Source organism: Phocoena sinus, chromosome 20 (assembly GCF_008692025.1).
Source record: "Phocoena sinus isolate mPhoSin1 chromosome 20, mPhoSin1.pri, whole genome shotgun sequence".
NCBI lineage: Eukaryota > Metazoa > Chordata > Mammalia > Artiodactyla > Phocoenidae > Phocoena > Phocoena sinus.
Window position 1 is genome coordinate 52264366 of NC_045782.1, and position 24442 is coordinate 52288807.

General features: G+C 58.6%; 2 protein-coding genes across 5 annotated transcripts in view; both read right to left on the reverse strand.

Annotated features, from left to right (window-relative positions):
* On the reverse strand, positions 1 to 17209 carry SLC9A3R1 (SLC9A3 regulator 1). The gene is made up of 6 exons (XM_032617346.1): positions 16518 to 17209; positions 5852 to 6013; positions 4656 to 4809; positions 2360 to 2400; positions 1114 to 1203; positions 1 to 902 (listed from the first exon to the last, which is right to left on the reverse strand). The coding sequence occupies exons 1-6, from the start codon at positions 16977 to 16979 to the stop codon at positions 711 to 713; spliced, it is 1101 nt and encodes a 366-aa protein (XP_032473237.1). The 5' UTR covers positions 16980 to 17209; the 3' UTR covers positions 1 to 710.
* Positions 17210 to 18268: 1059 nt separating this feature from the next.
* The window catches only part of RAB37 (RAB37, member RAS oncogene family), a 70923-nt gene continuing 64749 nt past the window's right edge, over positions 18269 to 24442 (reverse strand). For 2 of the 4 annotated variants that reach the window (XM_032616487.1, XM_032616488.1), the window contains 7 exons: positions 22598 to 22639; positions 22022 to 22088; positions 21865 to 21917; positions 20861 to 20926; positions 20235 to 20291; positions 20085 to 20161; positions 18269 to 19917 (listed from right to left, as the gene is read on the reverse strand). In XM_032616487.1, coding sequence (XP_032472378.1) covers positions 19812 to 19917; positions 20085 to 20161; positions 20235 to 20291; positions 20861 to 20926; positions 21865 to 21917; positions 22022 to 22088; positions 22598 to 22639 — 468 coding nt within the window. In that variant the 3' untranslated portion in view covers positions 18269 to 19811. Of the gene's footprint in view, positions 19918 to 20084; positions 20162 to 20234; positions 20292 to 20860; positions 20927 to 21864; positions 21918 to 22021; positions 22089 to 22597; positions 22640 to 23579; positions 23691 to 24442 lie in introns of all 4 variants that reach the window. The other 2 variants (XR_004347502.1, XM_032616486.1) reach the window with 2 other exon arrangements.

A 24442-nucleotide genomic window follows, 5' to 3' on the forward strand; every position in this document is an offset into this window, starting at 1 on the left:
CAGTTTGGAGAAACCGGTTCAATTTCGATAGCATTTCCTTACAACTGTGCCTGGCTCAGGGCTGGGCAGCGGGTGGCGAAACCCTCCCCGTGTTGCCCAGGTCTCTGGGGGGTGGGAGCAGAAACAAAAAAGTTCTAGGCTAAGGCCGCTGCTATGTCCTGGACGCAACAACCTGTAAAATCACGTTAATCAAGGAAACGGACGTCCCGCTACTAAAGTCTGTGGTACTGCACTCTTTAAAAAAAAAAAAAAAAAAAAAAATCAAACAAAAATAAGATGCCCAAGCCACAGCTGAGGATGGCGGCCCCCTGTCCACTCTGAGATGTTGCTGTGATCTGAGTCCTCGATCAATCCTGGACCCAGTCATCACTTGGGGTCATGTGGGAAGGTGACCTCTCGCCCAGTCCCACGATCCTTGCTCGGTGGAGGTCCCAGTGATGTCCCAGGAGGGGGGCATCGGGACACCTGGTAGGCTGAAGCACCCAGTGGGGGACAGGCTGCTTTCTGATTGGGGCCAGGACGGAAAAAGTCACCTTCCCTGAAGTAAGGGAAGAACACAGTTCTCTAGAAAAAAGTCAGATTTGCCAAGAGAGGAGATGCTGGTGCTGATTTGTATGTCGATTTGGGGGTAAGTGGGGAAGAGGGAAAAGGAGCCGGGTCGGGGTGTGGGGCTGGCCCGGCCCTGCCAGCCTTCCTGGTGGCTGGGGCACTCAGAGGTTGCTGAAGAGTTCGTTTTTCTTGCTCCAGTCCATCTGCGGGGCCCGTTTGCTGCTGCGCTTCTGGTGGGCCCTCTCTTTGGCCACGGCCAGGGAGATGTTGAAGTCCAGGATGGGGTCGGAGGAGGAGGAGGTAGATGAGGGTGCCGTGCAGTCCTGTTTCTTGAGGCTGTCTTGGGAATTCAGCTGTAAAGAGGAGGGGGCGGCAGAGTGCGGGAGTTAGTGCCTTGGCGAGGTGGCTCCCTTGGGGCGGTGCCCAGGGAAGCCAGGTCACAAGAACTGAACGTGGCTCAGCATGTGACCTCCACACAGGCTGGTGTGCCAGGATCAAATGTGGCCTGGGAATGGACTTCCTGTCACCCAGTGCCACCCCCCTCCGCCCAGCCGGCCAGCCTACCTCCTCACTGGTGTCACTGGAGGTGGATCTTGCCAGGGTTGGCCTGGGGCTCTCGGAGGCTGTCTCGGCCAGGGCTTCACGACTATTCTCCTGGCACAGAGAGGAGGCGTGTGGGTGGGCAGGGCATGGGGTGGGCAGTCCTGGGCGAGGAAGGGCATTCCCAGGGAAGACAGGCGCCTCGGTCTGAGAAGTTCCACTTAAGCCCTTGCTATCCACCCCAGAGCCCCACCGCCTGAGCCTGCCAGGGCCCCTCAAGGATTTACATTTTCACATTCTTCCAAGGATCAGAGGGTAGCCCGGTTCCACCACCCAGGCAGGAGGAACCATCCATCGTGGGATTAGCTGAGTTACCCGCCCCAGTCCTCCCAATGCAGCCTTTGGGGCTGACTCGCCTTTTGGGACGGCGACCCAGGAGGGGCCTCCTGGAGTGTGGGGACACTGGGAGCATCTTTGCTTGGCGTGGGGAACGCCCGTGATGCTCCCTGAATCTCCTGCAGCCCATCTGACTGTTTACTTGGACTTGACCCCGGGATTCTTGAAATCTTAACCCCAAAGCAGCCAAGAAGGGCTTTGAAGGAAGGAGGTGGATGAGAGTTCTAGACCCACAGGTAGAGTGACAGAAGGCTCAGGTGGTCCAGGGCCAGCCCCTTGCTGTGTCTGTCCCCCAGCAGGAGCCCCTGGGGAAGGGAAGCCTTTGAGCAGACCCTGCAGAGAGCTCCCGTTCCGTGGTCCGACAGCGAGTCGGCCCATCCTAGAGCCAAGGCCTTGACCAGGGCTGTGGCTTGGTGCTCAGCTCCTGCCTGGGTTCCTCTGTGGCCCCAGCTGCCACCGGGCCCCGCCATCTCCCCCCAGCCTCCACTGCCTCCTCTTCCCTCTGTCCGGGGAGGACAGGCTTTGTTCTTCCAGCCCAGACTGGAAGTAGCAGGGGCCGGGGAGCGCGCGGCCAGACACTGCAGCTCTGTTCTTGGGGGGAAGAATGGCTGCCTCTGTGCGGTGGGGAGCTAGAGGCGGAGCTTGGCACTCAGGATGGCGGGCTGCGGACGGGCCGGCCAGGCCCCTCTCCCTCCCCGCTGCCTTGGGCCCAGGCGGGGGCTGAGGGATACACGGGCAGTTACATAGCTTGGGGCCCAGGAGGGAGCAGCCTGGAAACCCGTAGTTTCCACCTGAGCCAGATGCTGTCCACCTCCCACCTCCCCCTGCACCCCAGGACTCAGCGCCAGAGAAGCAATTAGGGGTCTGCCTTTACCTTCCGGATCTCTCCATTGGTGAAGGGCTCAGGCAAGGGACCTAGGCGAAGGAGAAAAGAGCGGAGGTGAGGCACGCTCTGGGGAATGCCGATGGAGTGGGGCATGGAAGGCAGTGAAGTTGTGGGGTTTGGGCAGATAAGCAGATCATGTTCCCCAAGGTCGGTGTTTAAAAGTCTCCTGACTGCCACCCACCGTGAGTACCTTTGACATTTTGACAACCCAGCACCCACATACATTATGCGTGTGTGACAAAAGTTTAACGAAACGACTTGCCCTTACTACATCGCAATGCTTTTTGATATTTTCTATTCAGTTTCATTAAAAAAAAAAAGATGCTGGCCTCTGCCTACTCGATTAATCCCAAGAACCACTGATGAGTAAGGAGCTGTTTGAAAAAAAGCGCTGTCCTAGAGGGGGCTGAAATTCCAGGCTGGCTGCCTACCAGCCACCCGGGAAGCTTGTTGGAAATACAGATTCCTGGGCTTTCGCATCAGTTTCTGCTTCAGTGCGTCTGGGACAGGCCTAGGAATCAGTATCTTTCAAATGCTTCCTAGGTGATGGTGGCATCACCAGAACTGGGACCACACCCTGGTTATGATTAGTACCTGCATCAGCTGAAAGAAAAGAACCCCAACTCCTACTGGCCAGTGTGGGGATCGGGGGCGGGGGGGACCAGAAGGCTCAGGGCAGAGTCCTGGGTGTGCCCTCCCCCAGCCAATGGGAAACCTGGTGGTGGCAGAAGGGGTCAGAGGGAGAGACACCGGGCCTGGGGTCACCCTCCCTGGGCTCACTCAGGGTAGACACCCCACCTGGCTGCAAGGGGGGGCTGTTCCGTCTCTGGGGACTGGTCAGCCTGGTGGGTTTCTTCTGAACTCTTAGCTTAAGATCAGCATGTGTCTTTCTCCTCCCCTGGACCGTGGCCCCGGCACAAGGCAGGCATACTTGACGACCACCCAGCCTTCCCACGGTGGCTGGGCAGGGGATTGCTGGGACATGGGGACACTCACTCCCATCCCCCTGCAAGCAGCCCCTCACCCATGAGCTGTAGGCTGTCTCACTGTGGTAGGGAGGCAGCCGCTGGGAGGGGGCATTCCTCTCCATGGGGAGAGTTACATCCAGCTGGGAGGAGGGTCACCTGGGGAGAGTACCCACCCCCAGGTCTCCCTGTGCAGGTCCTCTGGCCAGAGGCTGCAGGCACTGAGGTTCCCAGGGTGTTCCCACCCAGCCAGAGGGAGACAGAGGAGGGAGGAATGTCTGAGGGTTGATGACTTGGGGGTGGGGGGCAGAAAAGGATGCTGGGGGAGGCCGGGGGAGGTATTTGAGCAGCTGAGGGGAATCCAGATTTCAGCTGTGTCTTCCCATACCATGTTGCCAAGAACAAGGCTGGGGGCTTCTCTTGGCTTCAGTTTCCCCCTTAATGAGAAAGGGGATTATCTGAGTAACCCGGTTTCCATGAACTTGGGAGCCAAGGGTAAAGGGGTACCCACCTCCCATGCCCAGGGTCTGCTAGCGACTTCTAACTCACCCGTCCCCGCCTCCAGGAACCCACTGGGCCCCCCCAGCTGGGGATCTAAGTTTGTGGCAGGACCTTTGTGTGGACCCATCTGCTACAAATATGACCCTCAGGGAGGCCCCACCCATTGCAAAGTCCAAAGATTTACCACCCAGCCCCCCACCCCTCCAGGAGCCATCTTCCCAGGGAGAAAAGTCCAGACCAGGGAGCAGAGCACCACTCAACTCCTCCCTGTCCTGGTGCAGCAGCCCTGCCCCATTTGGCTTGGGCTAGGGTGGGGGAGGTGCCAGGCTTGGCAGGGTGATGCGGGGGATGGGAAGGGCAGGGGCCCAGGGACCCACTGCTCTCTAGAGCCAGCGAGCCTGGGTTTCCAAGACAACCTGAGAGAAGGGAAGGGGAGGTACTGGGCCCTGTCATTGGACTCTGATCTGACCAAGCTAAGGCTGGAAACCTCTCCAGACTTAACCCTTTCCTTGCATCAGCACTGCCCTGAGAGATTGTGGCGGGGGCGGGGAGAGGGGTGGGGGCCCAGGCCTCCCTCCGGCGCTGCGACTTTGGCCTGGGAATCAATCGGCAGCTCGCTTCCATCTCGCCATCCCTCGTGCCAGCTTCCCCCCCGTCATATGCCACCCTCAGAAACCCAATGTCAGCGCCGGCGTCCTCTCCCTGACCCTCTCTCCCAACCTACACCGTCTGCCTCCCGTCCCGTGGGACACAGTAGAGTCTAGAGCACCGGCCCACAACCCTGACCTGGGGGCCTCGGGCCGCCCTGCCCAGCTCACCATGCAGGTGCTCCTGAGACGGGATCACTTTGCATTTCTTGAAGAACTCATCGGTCTCCTTGTCCACCACCAGCAGCTTGGCCTCGTCCCCGCCAGCCTTGATGGCGGATACCACGTCCCCGTGCTGCCTGCCCTCCACGCAGACCCCGTTCACCTGTGGGTGGGGGCAGGGGTTACTGGCACAGGTCTCAGTTCCGGGGTGGGCGGGGGCAGCTGGAAGCAGTACAAGGGGTTCTCTCTGTCCTCGGCCAGTTGGCAACTGGGGGACACTCAGCCCCCCCTTGCCTGTGGAGTCCTGAACCAGGCCAAGTGATCCTCCCACCTGATGGTCAGATGGGGAGGCAGGACACGTGGGAAAAGCCAAAGAAAATAGCCGGCCAAGACTGAACAAACACAGCTGTGACATGGGACGGGAAAGATCTGGGAGGCCTGAGTTGGGCCCCAGCTTTTCTAGGTACTTCCCTCCCTGGGCCTTGGTTTGCTCACATGTAAAATGAGAAGTCTTGGGAGAGCTGATCTTCCAGCTCTAAGGTTCTAAGACTGAGATTCTGGGACCGGCCCCAAGACACTTGGTTCACGTTTCCTCTCCCAACGAGCATAGCACAAGAGTGTAAGAGTGTGCCTGAGAGCCCCACTTGGGAGAAGGATTTCATCCTCCTGCCCCCATCCTTGTGCCTGGCATGAAGGCCTTGGGCAGAGGGAAGCTCTGGCGGTCGCCCCAGACATCTAGCTGGATGGACGGGTGAATCGTGGACAGCTGAGTGTGTCTGCTCGGTGACGAAGAGCCCAGGGGAGATCCAGGCAGGAGAGAAGTCAGTCCATCTCTCCATCCATCCACCACCCATCTTTCCTTCCTCCCTTTTTTTAAAAAAAATTTTTTTTTTTTTGCCACGCCGCACGGTTTGCGGATCTCAGTTCCCCGACCAGGGATTGAACCCAGGCCCCAGGAGTGGAAGCGCACAGTCCTAACCACTGGACCGCCAGGGAAGTCCCCCATGTTTCCTTCCTTTTGTCCTTCCTTCCTTCCCACTCCCCCACCATCCTCCCCCGTCTCCCATCCATCCATCTGTCTGGTATCTCTGGGCTGCCCGAGCCTCACAGGCTAATAGTGAAGGAGCAATGATGTGACGCCTGCCGCAGGGTAGGCCTCCTGCAGCCAGGAAGGAAGAGCCTGGGAGGAAAGCAAGAAGCGTTACCTCCACGATGCGGTCCTGGGCCCGGAGCCCCGAGGCCTCAGCGGGCGAGTCTGGGTCCACTGCCCGGATGAACTGGCCTGGCTTGGACTTGTCGCTGTGCAGGTTGAAGCCATAGCCGTTGGGGCCCTTCTTCATGGCGCAGAGCCGAGGCCGAAGCTCATGCTGCGGGGAGAAAGGAGGGGCCACGGTCATCCCACAGCACCCCGGGTTCCGCCGTCCCTGCTCCGTGCCTGACCCCACCTCCCCACCAAGGAGAACTGGGGGAGGACGCAACCTTGCTGAGATCCTACGTGCTGGCCTGGGACTCAGAAGACCCAAGACCCCCGCCTGCAGCAACCTGGCCAGGTGACCCTGGGCAGGCCACCGTTCCCTCTTCTGGCAAATGCGGGGTGGGAGCAGATTAGCTCAAGTCTCTCCCCTTCTGACATTCTAAGGGTAACCACGTTATTTTGATCACTACCTCATCTCTCAGGGGGTAGCATCCCTGCCAGCCTGGCTGGGTACCTGGGACAGTGACTGGGGACCCCCAGCCCTTCTGTACCCTATTGTCTGCAGCGGGGGAAGCAAGGGCAGCTGGTTACTCAAAGCTGGTCAGCATGTTTACAGTAAAGCCTCTCCTTGCCCACACGGACTCCTGTCTCGTCCCCACCAAGCAAAATGACCCAGCCAGAAAGGAGCTGGGGGCCAGATGACCACAGACCGGAGGGAGGCACAGCCAGGGGTCCCGGACGCGACAGGCACATCCCACCAGCAGAACCAAGGCTGAGGGGAAAGGCAGCAAAAGAACCCCAAAAACCGTGTGGGTCCCCAAGGAGCCCGAATGGGGAGGGGAGTGGTGGGGAGCCCCATGTGGCTGTGGCCATGGCCTGGGGAGGGGACCCACGGAAAAGGTACAAGAAGATCGCCCTTACACACTCAGACCCTCCGCCGAGAACGGTTTTCACCAGCCTAAGCAGCTTAGCTTAGAAGCTGCAGCCCTGGGGTACGTTTACAAGACGGAGGGAATACAGTGTGAGGGGGCCAGAGGCCTGAGCCCATGACCGACTTGGGGTGCCTCTCCCCCTTCTCCCAGGCCTGCTAGCTCTGGGTTATCACCCGGCTGCCAGGTATCTCCCGCTTAGGAGCTATGTGACCTGGGGCAAGTAATTTCCTTCTCAGAGCCTAGGGTTCATTGTTTGTAGACCATTCTTGGTGCCAGGGTTGCTAGGAGGTCCAGGGGGTAATTAACATATGTGGGAACACCTGACCACGCTAAAATCTCTGTGCCCGGTTTGCCATCGTTGCTAATATCAATACAGGCTGAGAAGTGAGATTCTGAGGGTGGGGTGGGGTGCCGGGTAGCTCTGAGACCTCACTCCCCAGCTGGGAGAGGAGAAGGCAAGGGAGGGGTGGGGAGGGAGGGGAGGGCTTACAGGCCTCCTGCCCCAACTCGCTGGCCCCAGGAGGCGGCTGCCATCTGCAGTGAAGCCTCAGTCCCCACCCCTCTGCTCTGGGAGGGGTAGGGAGGTGGCCGGAGGAGGGTGACTCTGCTTTCCTTTAGATGCCTGGGTGGGCCTTTGTGTGTTTCAGGATGTTGGTAGGGGGTGTGGAGAGGCCAAGACAGGAAGGAGGGGTGAGGCGACGTTTAGGCCTGGGTTTACCCTAATCTGGGCTAGAGGCCCCGTGCGCTCTCACTTCACCCCAGACCACAGCTGAGACAGTTAAGTGAGCATAAAGAAGTGGGGGGCGCCCACGGAGGCACCCTCTTTTCTCCAGTTCTCCTCATCCCTTCCGGTCCTCACTGCAGGCCCACCCCCCTGCTGATGCCCCCCTCCCGCTGCTTCCCCTGGGGTGTGGGGGGGGAGGCCCTCCCGCAGCCTGCAGCCCCTGCCCCCCACCGGGATCTAGTTCCGGGAGTGAGGCTCTTTTCCCCTCAAGCTAATCCCTCTGTGGAGCTGCCAGCCCAGCCCTCCCCCAGGCCCAGGGGAACAGGAACAGGTCCGACCAGTTGCTACCGCAGGGCAGGCTCAGCTTTCTGCCCCAGCCGGGCAGTGCTCTGCAGTCACCCTGAGAAAGCGGGGAGGGTGAATCACGGGGAAGGGAGAGGGCAGCCCTGATGTCTCTGCTCCCCCCGGCCGCCCCTCACTCCAGAGAGCCTTCCCCCCAGCCTCGAGATAGGGTTAGGGGTAGGGTGAGGGTTAAGCCTGACCCCTGTTCTCGAGATGGGGAAACTGAGACAGGAAGCCCATTGCCTGATGTCAGAGCTTCACGGTGGAGAAGCCAGGACGCCACCCCGGGCTCTGACTTGGGACCTGTGCTCCCGCCACCATCCCTGGAAGGACCCAAGCCCAGGCTGGGAGGAGGCCCACTGGAGGTGGGGAGTTGCAAACACCGCTTGCGGCCTCTGCTGGGAGGGGCAAGGAGATGATGAAACCGCAGGCTTCCTTCCGAGGCTCAGGCTCGCGGCCTCTCGCGGGGCGACACGGCGGCGAGCAGGCCCGGCGGCTTCAGGTGTCCTCCTGGCTGGCGGGGCGGCACTGGCTGCCCCCATGATGCGTCTCTGTGCCGCGGGCTTCCCTCACTGATCCTCAGCACCTTTCACCCCGGGGACCCTTGCCTGGTGACTTGTCGTATGCACCTCACTTACTTCTGCTGGCGCCAAGCCATGAGGATCTCATGGTAGATCCACCTGCAGGGCCCAGGCCTCCGCTGCTCCCTTCCCCCTGTACTGGGACCTGTTCCGTTGCTTTCTGGGGTGGCTGGGGCGGGGGACAAGGAAACCCTAGGCGTTTTCCGAAGTGCCCAGACAAGTATAGAGCCCCACCCCAGCTCCCATCTTCCCCAGTCCTCAGAGGCTCCCTCCCTTCCCATGGGGATGGGGGGGGGGCTTCCCATTCTTCCCGTGTTGCTCTCCACCCTTCCCCCAGCTGCCCCTAGGAGGTGTCATTGCCAGCTGCTGAGTCAGACCATCAAAGGAGGCCATCCCAGCCTGGTGGAGGCTGGTGCTGTCAGGAGTCCTGGGGGCAGCTCCCTCAGGATGTGTGGTCAGCACCGAGAAGAGAAGACGGGGAGGGGAGGTGTCAGGTGCTGGCCGGAGCTTGGCCACCATTGCTCTGGGCCCACACCCCCAGAGCTGGGGCAAGGGGAATAAATGGAACGCCTGGGACATCCTGGGGGTGCTCTGCGGCTCCCAGGAGCTCAGGAGGGGACTTGTGCCATAGTGGCAGCTCCGGAGGGCAACACGGCCCCAGCGTGTTCAGAGGTTCAGGTGGGTCTTCCAGTGTGGATGGCAGCTCGGAAGCAAAAATCAGGATCTGCTCAGTGGGGAGACTGGCAGAGAAGTGAGAGGAAAGACCAGGAGGCGGTGGTGGCCGACGGGCTGTGCAAATGGGCTGGGGCGGCTGGGGGCTGGATGAGTCTCTCACTTCCAGACAATGCCAGACCTGCCTTCCAGAATAGACCCCGTCAGGAGAGCTGCCTCTAGACTCTTCCCATGGGGGCTTCTCCCACCCTGCGGGTCTCGGGCTGACCCGAGCCTTGCACAGGCCTGCCCTGGCTGCTGGCTCCATTCCGTCCTCTTCACCCAGGGAGCCCAGTCACCTCCACCCATTCAGCCCAGGGAGCGGATGTTGGGCACGGAATTCAATAGGCACCACCAGCAGCCACCTGGAAAGCCGGGGAAAGTCGATACCCTAATCCTGGTGACCGTCTCTGGGGAGCAGGCCTAGGGCCGCTCCCTGCTCCTCCTTGGGGAGGGCGGCTGGGGGCCAACGCCCCACTGGGCCCAGCCCCTCCCTGGCCGGTGCCATGGTGATGGGCCCTATAGAAAACAAGCCAGGCTGCTTCTCCCAGGCCAGCCATCTCCGGGCCCCAGAAGGGGCGGCTGGAGGAGCAGCAAGACCACCGAGGTGGCTAGGGGAACAACAGAGGTGACTCGTCACCTCCCAAGGCTGCCCTTCCCCCCAGCCCGGCCAGCCGAGGGCTCTTCTTTATGCAAATAAGATAAGAATGATACCCTGCCCCCACACAGGGGAATCAGCCCCAACAAGGGAGGAGGGGTGGGGGGGTGGAGAGATGGAGCCCTGGCTGTTCTGGTAGGGGAGGGGTGGGGTATACTGGGTGTAAGGAGCCTGGGCTGCTCTGGGATGCAGCTCAGGCCGCTCCACGGGTCTCTTGGAGACACAGGCCTGGGTCTGGTGCCAACTCTTCAAGGAAACCAGGATGGAGCAAGCTGCCTCTGCCTGGGGGTGACGTGTGACTGGGCAGCACGGGGGCACTGTCCTTAGGGCAGGCTGGGAAGTGACCAGGAGCTCAGACTGCTGGCCAGTGTCCAGGCTCTAGGCTGAAGGCATCCTCTCCTCACCCAAAGGGAGGTGACCAAGGGCTCAGCTGTCACTGACCCATGATCTCTGGCCCTGATGTGGCTTCATTTATTTCTCCCTAGAAGACACCCCAGCCCAAGGTCTGTGCACACTGAGGAATGCTGCCACCTCCCTCTGCAAAAAAGGAGCGACTCTAGGCCTCGATCTCATGCTCTGCCATTTCTCAGCGGGAAGGCCCTTCTCCGGAGACCCGCAGGGTGGGATCCAGGAGGGAGCCAGGTGATAAAGTGGGGGCTGCTTCTCTGACATCCCCGCCCAGGGACCCCGAGCCAGGTTCTCCCTCTGGCTCTTTTCTCCCGGTGCTGGCCAGAGACCCACCCGATGGAGAGTTTGGCTCAGTTCTCCCCAGGCCTGGGCAAGCCTGGGATAGAGCAGGCTGGTACCTGGGCTGCGGCCTGGCTGGACACCACCCAGGCTGGCAGGCTCTCTACCGTCATCCCTCCTCACCCTCCTTCCAGAAGTTGCTGGATTTAACTCCTGTGGGCTGTCCTAAGAGGCTCTGTAAGGACCTTCTCGGAGCTTGTGAAATCGGGGCTCTACGTTTAGTGAGCACTTACTAAGTGCCAAGCATCCCACCAGGGCTTTATAAGTGTATATTCTCGTCAGGACCCAACTGTAACCCTTTGGGAGGAGGGTATTATTGCTCTCACTTCACAGATGAGGAAACTCAGGTTCAAACAGGTGGCATAAACCGCTCAAGTACATACAGCTGATAGGAGAAGAGGGTCGGCTTTGAGCTCAGCTCTAGAGCAGCAGTACCCCATAGAAACAGAATGCCAGTCACGTAGGTAACTTTAACGTTTCTAGTAGCCAAATTAAAACGTAAAAAGAAACAAGAGAAATCAGTTTTAATATCTTACTTAACACAACATATCCAAAATATTATCCTTCTAACACGTAATCCATTTAAAAGTTATTAATGGCATATTTTACATCCTTTTTTCTGTACTAAGTTTTCAAAATCTGGTGTGCATTTTATTTTTCACTTACGGCCCATCTCAATTTCAACCAGCACATTTCAAGCGCTAAGAGCCACACGTGGCCAGTGCCTGCCAAAAAGGCCCATACAGACCCTAGAGGTCTCACTCTCAACTCTTAGGCTGTCCCCTATGTCCCCATGGCCTTTGCTGTTTCAACTGGGCATCACGACCTTCTAACAAGCACAGGGAGAGGCCGGAGCCTTTGTCCCTGGGAAGTCAGAGCTCCGGCCTCAGTCCCCCAGCCTTGGACGGCACTAGAACCCAGGCCTCGGGGCATCCGCATCACTTGTCCTTTTCAGGGCGCAGGAAGCCAAACATGGTCTGGGGTTGGGGGATGTGGTGAAATGTCCTACCCTGAGGGGTCGGGGAGGAAGGCCAAGGCCGTCAAGATCAGCCTCTCAGGGGGAGTCCTTTGTGCTACAGGGGAGCCCCAGAGCCAGCAAGGACAGTTCTCAGGCCCTGGGGATGAGGGTAGAAACTTGGTCACCAGACTCCCGGCTGGGCCCATCGTGTGAGAAGGGATGGGGCCTGGAGCCTGCCCCTTCTGCGCCGAGGTTTTCCATCGGGGCTGACACTTTTCCTGATGGTGTCCCCTGGGGACAGAAGCACCTGGGAGCCCTGGATCCTTGCAGGGAGCTGGTTCCAGCAGCCTGAATTTATGCTGCTGTGATGGCCCTGGTATGGCCCAGAATGTGATGGGCGGAGACACCCAGCTGGAGGGTCAGGCCCTTAAGCACAACACAAGCCGGATGGACGTGCAGACACTGGAGTCAGAGTGAGCGGAGTTCTCAGACACAGCCCTGCTACAGGGTAAGGGCTCCCTACTGAGAACTGTGGGGCCCACCGCCCACACTGATGGAGCCTCAGTCTCCACATATGGACAGTGGGGCTAGTATCTACCCCGTAGGGTGGTCATGTGGATTAACTGAGATAAGGCATGTTTAGTACACAGCACATTGCCAGACACATATAATAACTACCATTTACTTATTATTTATCAACTTACAAAATGGAGAAAATAATACCTGATTTGCAGGGTTGTGGTGAGGGAAGAAAAAGAAAAAAAAAAAATCAATGAAGTGTGTATCACTATCTTTAGGGCCGAGCAACTAGTAGGCTTAGAGTAGCTCCCATTACTGGGGTCTAGAGCTCTGGTTTCTCTCTGTAAGAGGCTCACAGCACCCTCAAGACCTTGGCCAGGCCCCTTCTTCCCCTAATTCCTAAGCACTCCCTGACTTCCTCAGGGATCCATGGGATGGGAAGCCCGAGGAGGAAGAGAAGGGCCCCCCCATGGAGACATGATGGGGTTCCTTGAGAAAAAAGCCCCTTTCTCTTTCCAAGAGAATCATCTCCAGGATTGAACAGGAACCAGAAGGTCAGAACCAGGGGCTATCCCAGGGGAGAAAGAAATCCCAAGTATGTGGCTTAAGAGGAGGAACCAGCACACAAGCCGTCACACCCTGTCCATTTCCAATCCAAACATCCTGCAGCTCAAGCCCTGCTCTGCCCTGGCAGACTCCAGCTCGGTCGGTGTGAAACGGAAACATGGGAACGAGGTTGGAGGCTGCCAGCTAATTGTGCCCACCCCCGACTTTGCCACCTGGGGTACCTCTGGGATCAAGGTCAGGCGTGGCGGGAACCCACCCCACGCTGGGCACTTAACACACACCTTCCGCATCATCTCATCAAATCTTTCCCAGAACCCTGCAGGGTGGGGTCGGGGTCCCCATTTCACAGAGGCAGAAGCTGAGGCTCGTGGGGAACGCTGAACAATCAGGGTCCCAGAGCCAGAGGGCAACAGGGCTGGGATTCACAGACTTTTGGCTCTCTAGTTTTAAAATGGAAGCTGCTAGTAGGCAAGAAAAAGGAGCGGTAAAGCTCTATCTGGAATTCCAATCTCCGGGTGTGCTCTCGAGGCACGAACAGGCCCAGGTGGGTTGGGCTGAGATGAATGAGGACAAAGGTCCCCCGTGGCTGTTTCGAATTCATCCATTCATGCAAAAATTATTTATTGAGCCCCTCCCTGCTCGCTGCCGGGGACAGTGATGGGGATATAAACATAAATAAGCCACAGCTGTTGCCCTTGGGACCCAGCACAGGCTGGTGGAGGAGATACGAACGGATGACTGAGATATTGCGTGCTCAGTGTGAGAAAAGGTGGTGGAAGGACGGGGGTAGAAGGTGAGGAAAGAGTTCACGATGCCTGTGGGGTCGAGGAGAGGTTTCCTGGGAGGTGAGTGGTGTTGGGGAGCGTGCTTGGCGCAGAAGGGGACTGAGGGTTCTCACGTGCAAATATCAGGTGCGAAGGCTCAAAGCACGTGTCACGCTGGGAGGGAATTCGGACCCTCGGTGTGGTTTGGTGGGCTGGTGGGGACAAGAGGCGCGGGTGGCGAGAGAAGGCTGCGAGATTGTGAAGGGCTGATTCTTCAATGACAGCGACCCCAGATGGAGCGCTTTCGGATGCCAGGCTTGGCCACGGCAGCACGCGCCCTACGGGAGAGGCAGATCCAGGGCTAGCTGCCCCCTGGGTGGGCGTGTAATCATCACTGTGAGATATGTATTAATTCAGATCTCAGCAACCAACGTTCACTGAGCACTTACTTAGTGGAGGCTCTGAGCTACTGGCTCGACAGGCATCCTCAGGTAACCCCGCCAACGCCACGAGGCCCCTGCTGTCACCCCCAATTTACACAAGAGGAAATGGAAGCTTAGAGAAACTTGGCTCGCTCACGGTGGCCCAGCGAGTGCAGCTGAGCTGGCTCAGGCCTGCCCAGCCCCCGCTGCGGGGCCCCGTGCCGGCTGCCCAGCTCAAGGATTTAGGCCTCATCCTGTGACTGCGGGGGGCCGTGAGCAGAGGTGCTGTTGCTCCTCCCTCTCCGTGGGTGGAGGTGTGCCGAGTTGGAAGCACCCCGCCACCTCCTCCGAGATCAGTACTATGGGCACCCCTCGCCCTCTGCCCTGCATCGTTCTCGACCCAGGCCGCTCTTCCCAGTGAGATGTCACCGCCACCCACTCTGCATGACACTTTCCCACTAACATCTTTTTCACTTCTGAGAACTAACGGGGATGTCATTAACAGCCCCCACTTCGCAAACGAATTCAGACTCAAACTGATCGGTAACATTCAAACGCTGGGTGTATCCCTTACATAGACATCCCGTGTCTCTTGGCGGAACGATGAACTCTTATGACGTCGGTTAACTTTTTTTTTCTCTTCTTTTTTTGCAACGACAGGGCGGGTCATCTGCAGGCCCACCGTACCAGATTTCATGGGAACCTCCTACCGGAAGGACTTAACGCTGCTCGGCGGCCATGCAGAGGCTAAGAGACACCCCGCTCACAGCTGGGATTCAAATGCCTGGGCGTACAAGATGCTCAGTCCAGCACACTAGGGGCTCAAGGACTTTCCATTAGTTGTAAAATTCTAGAGAAGGCAGGTGTCACTGGAATCCAACGCCCTCATTTTATTGATGGGAGAACCAAGGCTCAGAGAAGTTCTGATTTGCTCGTTGACCTGAAACCCCAAGAGGCCTGGTGATGGTGTCCCCGGGACTGGCTGGAGGGTTCTGTTCCCTTCCACGGGCACAACAGAGCATACACACAAATGCAGGTGTCGCGCCACTACCTGGGGCAACCCCATCCTGCGCTCACCCAGAGAGCAGAAGCCAACCTCTGCTGCTTCTCAGGTGGCCTGGTGGGAGCACATGTGCTAGGTCAAGCCTCCGTCCTGGCCTCTGCGCCCCCCAGCTCCCCGCAGGCCCTCCTGCACCCAGCAGCAAAACCAAAAGGGCACCAGGAGGAGCTAAACATGACTGCAACCTAGGGGGGCGGGTCGGGGAGGCCGGTTACTTGTGCCAGTGCCGAAGTCCAAAAAAAACAAAAACAAAACAGGAATGGTCAATCGATGCCCTCGGCACAAAGTTCAAACTGGATTTCTGCCTGGGACCAGAGGTCATGGGTCCCAACTCCCCAGTGTCAAACCCCTGCCAGGGATGCTCCGACCCCACCCCCACCCTTGCCAATGCCAGCTTGTTAGCGGCAGAAAGCAGGAGCCTGGTGGCCCTGGCGTTCTCGGCACCCAGCTCTGGCTGGACAGGGCTCCTGGTGACTTCACCTCCACCAAACCAACCGGCCCTCTCCGGCTCCACTTACTACCCTTAAAGGCTGAACTGTGCCCTTTCTCTGTCAAGGGAGGCTCCTACTGGTACCACGGACACCCCTGCCAGCAGGTGGAGAGCTGGTGAAGCCAAACGGGCCCAGGGGATGCCCTGGTCCTGCTCCCCACAACCCCACCCTGAGGGCCCCCCCCTTCACTCTCCGGGGAACAGCAGGCTCAGTACAACTTCCCTTTTGCCTCCGCCCCTCCTACGGCCGATCCAAACTAGGGTCATGAGAGGAAACACCAAACGTGGTTAGAAAGCAACCAGTCTGCTTGCTGTCCAGGGACTGGAGTGAGACAGCTGATGCCAGGGCAAGACCACCTGCTGTCCGCTGTCCAGCCCAGGAACGCTGGACCACTCCCGCCGCCGTTTCTCCTCCTCCAAGGTCTTCCTTCCTGCTCCCAGATACCAGCCAGCGCTTACTCCTCACATTCCTGAGAATCATAAATCCCCCTGGGTGGCAGAGCTGCCACCATCCCCCAGACCAGACGCCTCTGCGCCTCCTCCCTGAGCCCCACCCCCATACATCGCCTTGGGACGGTGGAGCTTCTTTCTTAGAAGTCACACCGGATTTAAGGAGGATGAAGTCCAGCCAGGCTGAAGTTAATGATACACACGCCAGCCAACGGGCTGTGAGGAAGGGGGGAAGTGCCTGAGAACCCAGCGTGTGACCCCCTCCCCTCCCCTCCCAGCGCTGCAGCTCCACACAGAAAGAGCGTAGTTATTCCTCTAGCTTTTTCAAGTCGGGGCCGCTCTAGCCTCACCCCAGCTTCATTTACCACCCCCAGGGGCCCTGGAGAAAGCTGGTCATTTGCACCAGGAGGGGCGGGATTGGGAGTCCCAAGGGACCGGAGCAGACACCACCGACAGAGTCGAGGAAAAGGGGACTGGACTCCCTGGAGCCGCTCGCCCTCACCCTCACTCCCAAAGGCGCTCAGGGTCCCAGCCCAGCCTGGGGAGAGGGAGTAGGGGTCGCGGGACGCAGCCTCAAAGCTGTAACTGCCAGTTCGCCCGGTTGGCGGGCGGAAGCAGTCTCCCCCGTGAGGATCCAGTTTCAGAAAGACAAGGCGGCAGCAGGGCTGGGCGTCCGGGGCGCCTGGGTCTCTGGACTACTCTCCCTCCCACCCGGTTCCAGCCTCGCCGTCCGGCCCGCGCCCGCACTTACCCGCTCCTGATGGCTCTTCTCGGCCTCGTGCGGCTCCGGCGCGGCGGCGGGCGGCTCATTTTCCCCGCCAGCCCCCTGCTCCTCGACGACGGCCGGCGGCTTGGTCTGCCCGGATCCTTCCTGGGGGCGCAGCATCTCCTCCCGGACCTGGACGCCCAACTTCTGCAGCCGCTCGTCGGTCTCGGGGTCGACCACCAGCAGGCGCACGGAGTTGAGTGCGGCACGGATGCGGCTCACCACCTGCTGGTGGGTCTCTTTCTCCACGTTCTCGCCATTCACCTCCACTAGCCGGTCTCCGGCCAGCAGTCCCGACTTCTCGGCCGGCGAGCCGGGCTCCACCAGCCGGATGAACTGGCCTACCTTGCCCTTTTCCCCGTGCAGGTGGAAGCCGTAGCCGTTCGGACCCTTCTCCAGGCAGCAGAGCCGGGGAAGAGGCGCCCCGGCCGCCGCGTCCGTGCTCATCTCGCCCTGCAACGGCTCAGCGGCGTCCGGTCGGGGTCCGGAGACGGGACGGTCCACTCCTTCTTCTCACCCTGCGGGCCGGGAGACGAGAGCGAGGGCGGCAGGGAAAGCCCACGCCGCCGGACTGGCAGAGCGAGCAGGTGTCCTGGGAGCGGCGGACGCGAACTGCGAGGAGCCGAAGCCGAAGCTCACGGACCAATCCCCGCCGTGCGCGGAGTCTGAGCGTTCCAGAGCCCGCCCAGGCTGCTTATTCCGGGGGGCGGGGCCGCGTGGAGGGTGTGGACCACCGAGGGCCAATCACACACCACGGAGAGCGGGCGCTCGGGCAGGGTGAATGACACCGGCCAATGGGAGCGCGCAGGGGTGAGTTTCTGCTCTCAGCGCGGCGCCCCGCGGCGGGAGAAGAAAGAGGGCTCAGGAAGTGGAAGTGTCTGTTACCAAGTGGCTGGTTGAGGCCCGGGGGTGGGGGGGGGGGAGGGGGAGGGCCAGGCGGGGGCGAGTTCCTGGTACTGGGCAGAGCGGCCCGCAGGATCTTTTCTGATTTCCCTCCACCTGCCTCGGGGATTGAGAGCCAACCCTCGGGTAAAGGACCCTAACATTTCAACAGCCTTCAGCCAAAGTGTGCAATTCCAATTGGGGGTGGGGGTGGGGGCGACTGTTGCCAGGAAAATCAATGCCGCTCCAGTGCTGCGAGCGGTCTTACGAATAAGAACGAGGTCCACCTCGGACCCAACAGAGTAGTTTGAATAACGAGATTTTCCCATTTGTGGGGCCACTTTGCTTTGTCCCAGGAACTGCTAATAGGGGTGCGGGCTCTGATCCTCGCTGGGACAGTGTGAGGGTCCAGCAGAGAGCCCAAGGCTTCACGGGGCTGCCCATCCAAGACAGGCCACCTAGGGACAATGGCGTGGGAATTGGCGTCAGCCCTTGGCTAGGGAGGTGGGGTTGGGGAGAGGCAGATCAGAGTCAGGTAACCAATCTCTGGGTACATTCCATAGGAAAAGGAGCCCTGTCTTTTTTCAATAGAGAAGGAAAAATGATTAGGACCGTAAGATAAACCTTCTTTCAGCTCCTACTTTCAGATGAGAGGCTGGTCACAGAGGCTGGGGGCAGTCTGTTAGGGGTGAGGTGACTAGTTGGGGACATTGAAGGATGAGAAGCAAATGATTTTGGCAATCAGTGACAAGCAACGACAATCCTTTCAACATGATCCGCCCCCGCAACCCCCCCCCCCGACCCCGCATCATGTGCACCTCAAAGAAGCCATGGACAGGGTGTACTTTCCAAAATACTGCCATTTACTTCTGAAAAACAAATGCTCAAGGCCCAGAGCAGCCCATGTGATTGGATTGCCTGCGACCTGCCTTGGGCCCCAGAAGAACCCGGCAAGGTCAGGCTCCTCCCTGCTCTGCCTGGGAGAGGCCTGGAGAGCTTCCTTATCGTGCTGACTCTGCTCTGGGAGCAAGATTTCTGCCTCGAAAGCAAATGCAGCAGCTGCAGAAATACCTTTCTCACCCCTCTCCCCACCCCTGGTGAACAGAGCTGGAGTAAAGGTGCCTCTAGGTCATACGCTGCACGTCTCCTGCCCTCTTCCCACTGTTGGGGTCAGGGCTTTGGGAGACATGTGACCTTGGCCCCATGTAAACTCCTTTAGCATGTAAACTCCTTGCTGCCCGTCTCCCCACCCCAAGCCTCACCCACATGACCTTGTTTTGCATACAATGCGTTGATTTTCCCAGAAATGGATGATCTCTCACTCCCTAACCTGGCTCAGTAGAAGGGAGATAAAGAAGTTTGGGCCCGAATGTCCGTCTGAGAAGAAAAGGATGTGGCTGATGGGGGAGGAGATGGCCCTTGGGTTTAGGGGTTACACAATGGGGTGAGGTTTGCTCACTTCTACCTCCCACCTACTTCAGGAGTCAGGGCTTTCTTTTTATCTGGCTCTTTATCCAGTGGAAGCACTACAGCTGCTTGAAGAAGTAGCCTGTGGGCTGCATACCTGCCAAAGGATTGGAACAGAAGAATAACCTTTCCCTATCAGTAACTGTAGGTGTCTGGGGACACAGGCAGAAAGGTAGGAAGATAAGGCCAGGGATTCAGGGAGGAGGGGCTCCCCTGGGATCTGAGGTCCAGTGAATAGGAACCAGATGTTTCCAGGTGCCCTAATGTGCTTGTGGGCTGGGGGAAATGGGGTGCACCTCCCAGAGAGGGGCTAGTAAGGCCAGAGGTAGCCTAATAGACCTAATCTCTGTTACTCCTCTCCCCCCCCCTCCCCCCAGGGAGCTGGGTCCCTGCCCAATCTCCACATCTCTTATCTTCCTGAGGCTTTGGTCTAGCTCCCGGCACAAGGGCCCTGTCTTATTGGGGAAGATTGTTCTCTGGGGAGCCGGAGGAAATGAAGGCCTGGGTCTGCTCAGCCTCTTGCCAGCTGAAGGGTGGGAATGGGGTCACTACCTGCCTCATACCCCAGAAGTGCATCAGTGCCCCCTGGTGCTGAGCTGGTGCAATACCACCCTCATGGTGGGTAGGTGGGAGGCCCAGGCCCCTGAGTCCTAGCACTAGGAGGCAAAAGGGGCACCAGCTCCCTTCCTCCGTTTTCTGGTGTCCTTTTGATTAGATTATGTATCATTAAAATGAAATAAAAATATTTTACCCTCCTCCGGGGATGCAGGGAAGCTACAGGAGCTAGAATAGGGGCAGGAGTACGGAGGGGCTGTGCGCTGGGTCCCCCAACTCTCTCCTCATTGGCTCAGCCACTTAGAATAAACCAGGTCTGAGGGAGAAGGCTGCATCCTTGTGCGTCTCTGGAGCTTCCTCTCAGCCCCTTGGGATTCACAAGAAAGAGCAGCAGCTGGGCCGCTTCTTCTGGGATTCCACATAGTCTCGGATCTGGAAGCTGGGTTCATTAGGCTGCCGCCCGGCTCTGTATTTCAGCTCCCTTGAAGAGGAAGAAGAAATGGGCTGGGCAGGCAGTGAGGAACTGAGCCTTCTCCCACTCCCACGGCCCGGGGCCAGGGGCCCTCCGAATGCCAAGGGCCAGGCCCTACTGAATTCCCAGATGGTGCCACCCTGCCCTGCACGTTCCCTTCCCGGCTCAGCGCTCACTTGGCAATGGCCAGAAAGGCTAACTCCACGTTCATGCCCGTCTTGGCGCTGGTCTCCATGAAGGGAACTCCATACTCCTGCCAGGGTGAGATTATCCTCAGTGGCCAGTCTCCGGCTGCCCACCCCCACTCCCCCCAGGCAGTCACTTACCCTGGCCAGCATCTCTCCATCCTCTGAACGGATCATCCTTTCACTGCTCACATCCGCCTGTCAAGCCCAGGTGGGTCACTCTGGGGAAGGAAGCCTTGACCCCAGATGGCCCCTCTCCTGCCCCGCTGGCCCAGCTTTCTGCCCCGGGAGCAGGCACTTCTCGCCCTCTGCTGGTAGCCTGCGGGACTGCGGGTGGTATGATCCACCTGGGGCCAGGGCTTCTGCCTTCTTCAAGTTCTTACCCAGCTCCCAGCAGGGGGATCTCACCCCAACTCAGGGAGGTGGGTAACTCTGCTTGGCAAGGGGGTGGTGGGCAGCCTCGAAGGGCTGACAGTATTTGAGGTTAACCCTTTCCACACACAGCTCTTAATCCGTGTATCTAGTCCCCAGGATCTAATAGGGGCTGAGCAGCTGGTCATCCCTGGATCTCTCAGGAAGCAGCTTGACCTTTCCCTGCAGGGGGCCATTTCCAAAGCTTTAAGAGGGCAGATATGATGGACTGAAGCCTCCAGATAGGTCTGACTCCTGAACTGGAGGCTGTAAAGAGTGCTTTGCTGGAAGGATGTCCAGCTAATACTTGTGGCAGTGGGAGAAGGGTGGGCTGACCCTGCCCTGGAGCCACTCACCTTGTTGCCTAGGAGCATAATCACCACATCCCTCTGGGCGTACTCGTGAATCTCAGTGAGCCAGGCCTGTGGGAGAGGGTGCGCTGAGCCCCAGCCATTCCCCTCCTCCCTCCTGCCTTTCCTTCTTCTGCCCTGTGGATTATCTTGGACTACTCACTGCCCCTGAACACCGATCATAATGCCCTGTGCATTCTCTCATCTACATCTTTGTTTGGGCCTCTCCAGTCCTGAGTAGCTCTAAACCCCTTGCAGTGTAGCTCTCAGTTCTATGAAAGACAGAGGTGACAGAGGCTTTATCTTATAAATCAGCTGGTAGTCACCAGCAGTCTCCTCGAGTGCCCTGTTGAGGATTCTAAGGCCCCATAAGGGCTCAGTGATCAAAAATACTGTGATTGATTAGTGATGTCTGCCATGAGCATGGGGTTGGAGGTGGCGGTAGGAGTGCCATGGATTCCATCCAGTTTATAAGCAGTTTTATATCTGTATGTCTTGTTCCCCCAGTTTGCTTGTCAACCCCTTGAGGTCAGGGAGCATGTGAAATCGTCACGATGCTGTGCACAGAGTCAGTGTTTGTATTTGTTGAATTACTGTCTCGACTATTTAATAGTTTGCTTGTGAGGAGGGAGCTACTCACTTTGTCTGCCTGAGTCACCTTCTTGAAAGTTGGGGTGGATGTACGGGTAGACTTTTCTGCTTGGGCTCTCCTCTTGGTCTCTGTGGGTAATTGTCCAGGGTGGAGCTGGGCACTTTCTGAACATTTTGTCATGAAATGCTCCATGAATCATAGTCAGGGGTGAGCAGGTAGCACACAGCCTGCTTGGCCTTTATGCCCACATGCCCATCAACTACCCAGGAGTAGTTTATTACTTCTGAGTCACAGCTCCGGTGTTTTTAACGAGGCAGCAGTATTCCACGCTCCACCCATTCCCACAAAGCAGGAAGCAGCCCTGGCCTGCACAGGCCCTGCCCTGCCTGCTCGTGAGTGGTGGGTGGGGAGGACCTACCCGGATGTTGTCGAAGGAAGATTTGTTGGTGATGTCATACAGCAGGAGCAAGGCTGGAGGGGGAGAGAGAGGTCACATGGGGAACTTGGGGCAGAAGGGTGGACGTTACAAGTGGGCTGGGGGGGGGTGGTGGAGGTGGAGCACGTGAGGGACCTACCCTGGGCATCTCGGTAATAAGCGTGGGTGACACTGCGGAACCGCTCCTGCCCTGCGGTGTCCCAGATCTAGGAAGGGATGGACAAATGGTCAGAAGGGGGCAGGGACTGTGCTGGGCAGAGGAAAGCCATGTTGTGGTACGAGAGATGGGCGGGGAGGTGAGATGTTTCCTTCTTTAGTTTCTCATGGGCTTGTGAACATCTGGTGATGTCCCGGATGGCGGTAGTTAATGAGTTCTCAAGCTAGTTCGGTGCTGTTGCCTCTTGCCCAGCCCAGGGATTAGAGGTGTCCAACCTCCTAGAGCAGATGAGGCCTGGGAAACTGGGGATGATTTGGAGCGAGCCTAAGCTTGTCTGAAGGCACTTAGAGCTGCTGCCTTTGACAGAAGGGAGGGTGCCTGGGAATGGCTTTTTCTGCAGACATCAAACAAACAAAGGCCGTTTCCTCTCCTGACCCCCACAGGAAGTTAGCCCAGGCTGAGCGCAGGGCCGCAGGCCTCCTGTGGTTGGGTGCGGAGGCTGGGCAGGCTCCCCCATCCTCTCGCCCACACCCCAGCCCTCCCAGCCGCTGGTCTTACCTGCAGCTTCACCCTCATACCATCCACGGTCACCACCTTGTTCTGAAAGAGAAAAGGGCAGAGGGAGAGGTGGGCGTGGAGGGCAGGGGAGTCTCGGTTTCTGCCTTCTGCTGAATCCTACAGTACAGCAAACATCCTGTCTGGTTGCTCCCCAGGGCCACGGGGGTCCGGTGAGCCCCGGAGACGTCTCCAGCCAGATCGCCCCATCAGGGCAGTGGGACTGTGTCCCCAGGTACCCCTACTTTGGAGTCCTCTCTTCTGGGGACTCCGTCTGCCCTTCTCACAACACCCCAAGGCAGGGAGAGCCTGAGAGCCTGCCTGACCGCACCCCTCCTCTCGCCCCGGCCCGGGGCTCAGCAAGGTACACAGGCGGAGCCCAGCCTCCAAGCTCTTAGAGATGAGACGCCCACCGGCATCTCGGGGATCGCAGAGGCTGGATCTGCAGGGCCGTCTTTCCCCTGGCTGTCCACTAGTTCTCCTCAGTGAAGCTTCCCCTCGCACTGGGAGGGAGGCACCTGGCCTTTGAGAGCACCCTTGCCAGGGTTAGACCCGGGATGCCGATTTGTAAAGATGGGTTCATCGAGGTGAGGGGGAGGGATGCTGGCAAGCTGCTCTCTCCCCACAGGGCCAGCCCAGTTCCTCCACCTGGTGCCGTGCTGGGCTTCCCGGGACTCCAGAAAGACTGGCTGACCTCAGGTCTTGCCGGGGGGCCCAGCTAGCACTGTGGGATATGTCTGCCCGGCTGGGGGCAGGATTTTAAGACTCAGTCTCTCATTTCTCATCCTGTAGGGGAGCCAAGAGCCTCCCCAAGCCCAGACTCCTCTAAGCTGGCCGCCTCTGGGGTCCCTAGGGGAGCATGGTGTGCCCTAGGGTGAGCCGCAGCAGTCCTGAGAAGCCAGCGCAGGTGAGGAGAGGACCGTCCCCCGTGCCTGAGCCACAGCCCCTGGCTCGCTGCTGGAGAAGGAGCCTGCAGCCACCTCACCCTGAAGTCTATGCCGACAGTGGCTATGAAGGTCCCGGACAGGAAGGCCCCATCTTTGAATTGGATCAGGAAACAGGTTTTGCCGACGCCTGAGTCTCCCAGAAGCATCACCTAGGAGATGGGGGCAGAGGCAGTTAGCTGGGCTTCCAGGGAGAGCCAGGGAAGGATGCCCACTGCCCCGAGGGCACCTGCTTCTGGAAAAGCCTGCTGCCGCCTTCACCCTGCCTCTCCTCTCCACACTCCCTGGCTCCGGCTGCCTCTCAGGCTCTCCCTCTGACCCTCCTGTCCTCATCTGGTTTCCTGGAAGCCTGAGTTGCCAACTTAGCACCAACAGGACCTCAAACGTGCTCGGTGGCCCCAGAGAACATCCACATTCACGTGGTCTCGACTCTGCCCCGTGCTAGGATCCCTTCCCTCTCTGTGTGTGTTCCACGCATGTGTGCACATGTGGGTGGGGCTATGGTGCCAGAAAGAGAAGTGTTAATACCTCGGACAGGGATTCCCACCCGAGGGAGTGTATCAGAATCTGATGGGGGCACGGCTCTGTCATTTGCAAGGCCATATTCTAAACTTACTTTTGTTCCGGTGTTTTACTTTTGGTTACATTTATTTGGAAGTTCCTAATGACATTTTATGTTTATAAAAGCGTTGCACGAATTAGGGAAGGCTGAAATTTATACTGAAGCGGAGAGACATTTAGTCTGAAGTTCGTTCCGCAGAAACCTCCCACGTGGGACAAATGGCTGACAATTGGCATCCCTGGTCACTGTAGGTGGCAGAGCAGGAGGGAGTGTGTGGGGGGATATGTTTGTCCCTTTCCTGTCTGTCCAGTCTCTGCTCATCTTCTCTGGGGACCATGGGCG

Bases quoted from the DNA above. Each gene is read 5' to 3' on its own strand.
- SLC9A3R1 (XM_032617346.1), bottom strand. From the start codon at position 16,979: ATGAGCACGGACGCGGCGGCCGGGGCGCCTCTTCCCCGGCTCTGCTGC. The intron at 4,810-5,851 runs GTAACGCTTCTT...CCCCACCCACAG, and splicing joins CCCAGGACCGCATCGTGGAG to GTGAACGGGGTCTGCGTGGA. The intron at 1,204-2,359 runs GTAAAGGCAGAC...TCTCTGTGCCAG, and splicing joins CCAATGGAGAGATCCGGAAG to GAGAATAGTCGTGAAGCCCT.